The sequence below is a fragment of the Ochotona curzoniae genome, unplaced genomic scaffold (assembly GCF_017591425.1).
Source record: "Ochotona curzoniae isolate NIBS_2020 unplaced genomic scaffold, NIBS_Ocur_1.0 patch11, whole genome shotgun sequence".
Taxonomy (NCBI): domain Eukaryota; kingdom Metazoa; phylum Chordata; class Mammalia; order Lagomorpha; family Ochotonidae; genus Ochotona; species Ochotona curzoniae.
Genome location: NW_024466651.1, coordinates 1 through 5408, shown reverse-complemented (window position 1 = coordinate 5408; position 5408 = coordinate 1). Strand labels below are relative to the sequence as shown.

At 36.9% G+C, this 5408-nt stretch overlaps 1 protein-coding gene across 1 annotated transcript; it reads right to left on the bottom strand.

Annotated features, from left to right (window-relative positions):
- Positions 1-574: 574 nt before the first annotated feature.
- On the bottom strand, positions 575-3301 carry LOC121166297 (zinc finger and BTB domain-containing protein 10-like; the record flags this gene model as incomplete). Its single annotated transcript, XM_040995434.1, has 3 exons — positions 575-2445; positions 2703-2875; positions 3048-3301. Coding segments are annotated over 3 exons (733 nt in total), but the record flags the coding sequence as incomplete, so codon positions are not given.
- Positions 3302-5408: the final 2107 nt, after the last annotated feature.

Here is a 5408-nt window from a genome sequence, read left to right as displayed (position 1 = left end):
TATCATATTTTCAAGAAAGTAAAAGTACATTACGAATGTAAAGCCAAGTCCAGTTTCTATGCAATAAGTGAACAATAGCCTAATAAAGCAGATTTAGGTGATTTTTTAAGATATATATCTTTGCTCTTTAATATATATTTATATATAGACAGATCTACCAATTGTAAACTATGGTTTATTTTAAAGGAAGGGGATAAATGGGATGCAAGAAATCTTTATGCTATACTTACATATTCACAAAGCAAAACATTTTACGTTTAAAATACTTTCTCATTCATAGTATCTTTTACCCAACTAATTTCTACTTTTGGACCTGCCCAGAATCACATCGTACTCATCTGTCTAGAACGCTGAGAATCAGGTGTACTCTTAGCTTGAAACAAAAGTCAGTTTACAGTTACGTAGAAATTACAACAAAAATTCAGATGACAAAAAACTGCATCTAACCATGTTAACTGTAAATCGGTTTTGATTTATCGAAGCAGAATCATCCTTGTCTAATGCTAAGCCATTTCTGCTGAGCTCAGAGACAACGACAAAGCCTGTCTCTTTCCAGCTGTCATCAAATGGAGCACCAAGAGGACTGTATCTGTCAACGCATCTTTGCAAATTTTCCCACACAACTAGGATAATTTAGTTACCTGATATGAAATAGGAAAATAGTCTATTTTCATGTAAAAACAAAAACTGAAAATATGACGTTCCTTAATCTTACAATGTACAATATGCTCCTGATAAATGTTGTACATGTTAGTACATGAAATGTTGCTTGGATTTCCATGGATCAGCTAATTCATTTGCCACCAGGCTAAATATATCTCTAGCAATTTCAACTTATATATCACTCTTTGTACCCTGAATTTAGTCAATAGAATAAAGCCTCTCATTATTTTATCTGTGAGATTCTTGCAGACTGTCGAATCAGGGTGAAAACAAATACTATATAAAGATGATACTGATTTTAAGGAATAGAAAAATAAACTAGCTTTATCAACCATCATTTCAAAACACTGGATATCCTGGCAAATATGAAACAAAAGAGAATGTACATTTTGTGTTAATTTTAATGATAAAAGGGCACAGGAATAAAAAACCTGATATTTCACTTATATTGCATAACAAGCTAACCAAACTGGACATGGAGCATAAATTACAAAACAAATTAATTATTGTTTCTATGACTTTTCTTTCAATTATATTTCTGTCTTTGCAATAAGTCTGAGGTATAGTACACTGGCAAAAATAATGAGGCAAACAAGAATAGTGCCAAAGTAACAGATACCCAAAACCGAATATCATGTCAGAAGACATCATATAGTAACCATTTATCAGATTAGAGCAGCAGGAGAAAGTTACTTCTAAATCATAATCATTTTAGTGGTATTTGTCAACTTCGCATCATCATTCTCTTCATTTGTGAAGTAGTAAAATTCATGTCAAAAAGGAAAAAGGGAGTGGGGGAAGTCAGTTAGTTCATTCCAATAAATTACCTCTCCAGTTCTTATAAACATGCCCATCAGCACAAAACTGAGAAATAATACCAGAGTCTTGGTTTAAGTTATGGAACAAATTAAAATGTAAAATACAAGAAAATAGAACCAATGGGGTTGAAAAAGCCCCTCACTGAAAATCTGTATTAAAAAAAATAAAATTAATAAAAATAAAAATAGAAACAAAGCTCTACTAGTAAAAACTAGCCTGAGTGGTTTGATGGACAGACTGATTGGGTCAACTGTCGCTGTACTTCCATAAATGGATTTTCTGCATTCATGTGGAAGTGGCACATGAAGAGTAAGCTCTGTAAGGACAGGTAAATATATTTCCAAAGGACCCAAATAGTTACTGTATATCCTATAAATAAAAAATATTTAACTTTGATAACTGACTGAGTATGTGGGGACTCCATGTAATCCAACCACATGGTTGTCTGCTGTACAGTCCTGTGCAAATACTTAAAAAAAAGTTTTTTTTTTTTGTTTTTGCTTTTTTTGCTATAAGGCTTTGACCCTAGTTTTCACAGCAATGTTAACTAACTCATCCAGCATGTACCATATTTTGCAAGCCTTCAAGTTCAACAATCCAAATTGTCGATTCATATGATGTCCAAATGCAGCATCCTTGAGGAGTATAGTAGGTCAGTTAGTCATCTAGAGACATACACACATCTCCTGCTTCATCCCATCGAGGCGGATCATTCTGATCTTCTCCATCATCAACCAGCTCTTCATCAGCTTCTCCTACTTCATTCTCTTCATATTCTTCATCCCGAGGAAACTCTGTATCTTGTCCCTGATCCACACCTTCTTGCCCTCCTGGTTGTGATTTATCTGCACAGTCTACACAAACACCATAGCGCCGAGATCCATGCCTTATTCCAACACTGGCTGCTAACATGAAGATCTTCTTACATACCATGCATTTGTATTTTTTATCCTTTTTATGCACCTATTTGAAAGGGAAGGGAAACCCAAGGTAAGGATGGTATACATAACAGAACGCATCTGAACCACTCAAAACAGCCATTTAGTGATTAACTAGTTTACTGTTGTTTTCCTGAATGACAATCATTAGCAGCCCCTAAGATACATTCACGGTTTAACAAGATTAAGTATCAATCTTCCCTAAATTTGCAATTAACTGTCAAAAAATGCCTTTTAAGCTTCATTGATAGAGACCTCAAAGTTCAGAGTGCGTTTACTTACCAGGGAATGTCTTTTGACATGCTCTCTTCGAGTAAACAGCTTTCCGCAAATATCACAGCTGAATGATCTCACTCCCGTATGAATGAGCAAGTGTCTTTTTAGTGTTCGTCTGTATTTGGCTACATAGCTACAATGAGGGCATTTCAACTTGTTCATGATTAGAGATGATTCACCTGTGAGAATTAAAAAAATGTAAGTGTACTTATTAAACTTTTAAAAAATTCGTTATGAAAACATCTATTTCTTTCCCTGGGACTAGTAACAGACTTAGGGCTATCATTCATCCTTGAAATCTATACTCTTTGTTGCTAAAATTATTTCTAATTTTTATGAACCAATCCTTACCATTTTCCCAAGTTTCTTGTTTTGGCCAAGATTCTGGCAATAATCCATACTTGAAATCATTTGAAGTACCTGGCAATAATCCATACTTGAAATCATTTGCAGCACCTGGCATCAAACCATACTTGAAATCATTTGCAGCACCAGGCATCAAACCATACTTGAAATCATTTGAAGGACCTAATGCAATAAAAAGGATTATTAAGTAACAGTGGTAATAAAGATCTCTGTGAGAAACCAAAAAACACAGGCATATCCTCACAGCATTATATTAGAACATTCTAACTTCCATAAAAATTCTACATTTTTATAACTGAGGTGTCTCAATACTTTATTATGCACAATTAAACAAGTATGAAATGACCATGATTGAAAAAAAGTAAGTTTAGTTTAAAAAATAAAAACTACCAAGTGATGGGTTTGGTAAAGCATGTATTCCACATTCCACACTGGAGTGCTTGCAGAGTTCCAGCTCCTCTCCCTCCAATCTGCCTAACACACCCTGCAAAGCAGCAGATGATGGTTCAAACCCTGCAACCCATACGGGAGACGCAAACTTTGAAGCTGATCTCAGTTTGACTTGGTTCAATCCTGCAGGGAAGTGAACCAGCAGAGAAAGACAGCTGTCTCTCCCTTTCTGTGCCACTATGCCTTTCAAGTAGATGGAAATTAAAACAAAAACAAAAAAAGAAAGAAAACAGAAATACTAGCAAATGGTGGAGGTAAAAAAAAATGTAGCTTCACAATATATCCAAGACAGCACTGTAATTGTTCTTCTGTAATCTGAAACGATGCTGTCACCCAGAAGTCCCAACTATTACACTGGATATTCTTAATATTACACCCAAGACAATCACTACTCCAGGGACTAGCAGGTTAAGCCACAGCTTGCTATGCCAGGATCCCAGGAGCACTGGCTGCAGTCCTGGCTGCTCCACTTAAGCTAACTCCCAGTAAATGCACCCAGGAATGCAGAAGATGGTCCCTAACACCCTTGTGGGAGATCCAGATGGAATTCCAGGCTCTGCTTTGGCCTGTCCCACCTCCAGCTGTTGCTGCCTTTTCATCCTTTCTTTGTATCTCTTTCAAGTAAGTAAGTAATTAATAATAATAATAATTAACTGGCATAGAAAAATGGATTAAGGATAAAGAATATAAACAGAAGATATTTGCAAAGCTAAACTTCTACACTCTCCCCTAGTATTTCTCTGGTCAAAAAGCTGCAAAGGCAACTAATCTCACTCACAATACAAGTTAGAGACCTTTACCATTCCTTAGGACCACGACCGCACCACACCCCTGGCCTCCTGGCCTGGGGGATGTGCCCCAGGGGAGGAGGCCCCCACTTCAAGGCACTCAGGTTTTCACTGCCCTGCCACAGAGGTCTGCAGGCCCTCCTTCAGGCAGCAATGTATGTTGAGCCTTAACCCTTTCAGGCGTTGAGACCCTCCAACAAGTACTGGATTGTTTTTTATTCTGGATTAGGCATGATTAATCAGTAAAGTACATTTATATATTCCAACATCCAACATACTCTAAAATACTGTTTCCATTCATTTCTGGATAGAGAGTATTAAATATTAAATCCCATACATGGATTTTTAAAAAGATTAATTTACTTTTATTGGAAAGGCAAATTTTATTATCATTCTATTTATTTATTTATTTTAAGAAAGATTTTCCATTTGCTGGTTCACTCCCCAAATGGTTGCAATGGCCAGAGCTGAGCTGATCAAAAGCTAGAATTCAGGAGCCAGGGGCTTCTTCTGGGTCTACCAGGCAGAAGCAGGATACTGAGACTTTGGGCCATCCTCCGATGCTTTCCCCGGTCACACACAGGGAGCTGGATGAGAGGCGGAGTGACTGGCACAGGAACTGGCACCCAGGAGATCTCAATGCTTGCAAGAAGAGGATTTAGCTACTAGGCTATAGCACTGGATCCAGATATCTTGGATTTTAATAATTGTAATAATTACCAATTTCCTAAAATATGGTCCCAACTATTTAATAAAGTGCCCCTATTTTAGAGTATTTTAAAGCTTAACTTCTTCACAATAAATGTAAATTAACTTGCAACTGGAATTCCGTTACCATACTTTCTGATTGTTAGGAATGCCTTCTGAATCCAGCAACTATGTATAACTATAAGGCATTGCTAGTAAAGGGCCAAGTCACTGAAGTGATTTCCATGGGTGAGGGATGGAGGGAGGATGAGAGCCTGTGGATATGTCAATTTTTAGTTTTTCATTTCAAACTCAAGTGTGTGCCTTAGTGGTTCATATTTCTTGTCACAGCCTATTCAAAAACAAAGGTAAGCTCCAACACAGCAAGGACCAAGCGTGTCTCACTCTCCTCTAGTTTTCC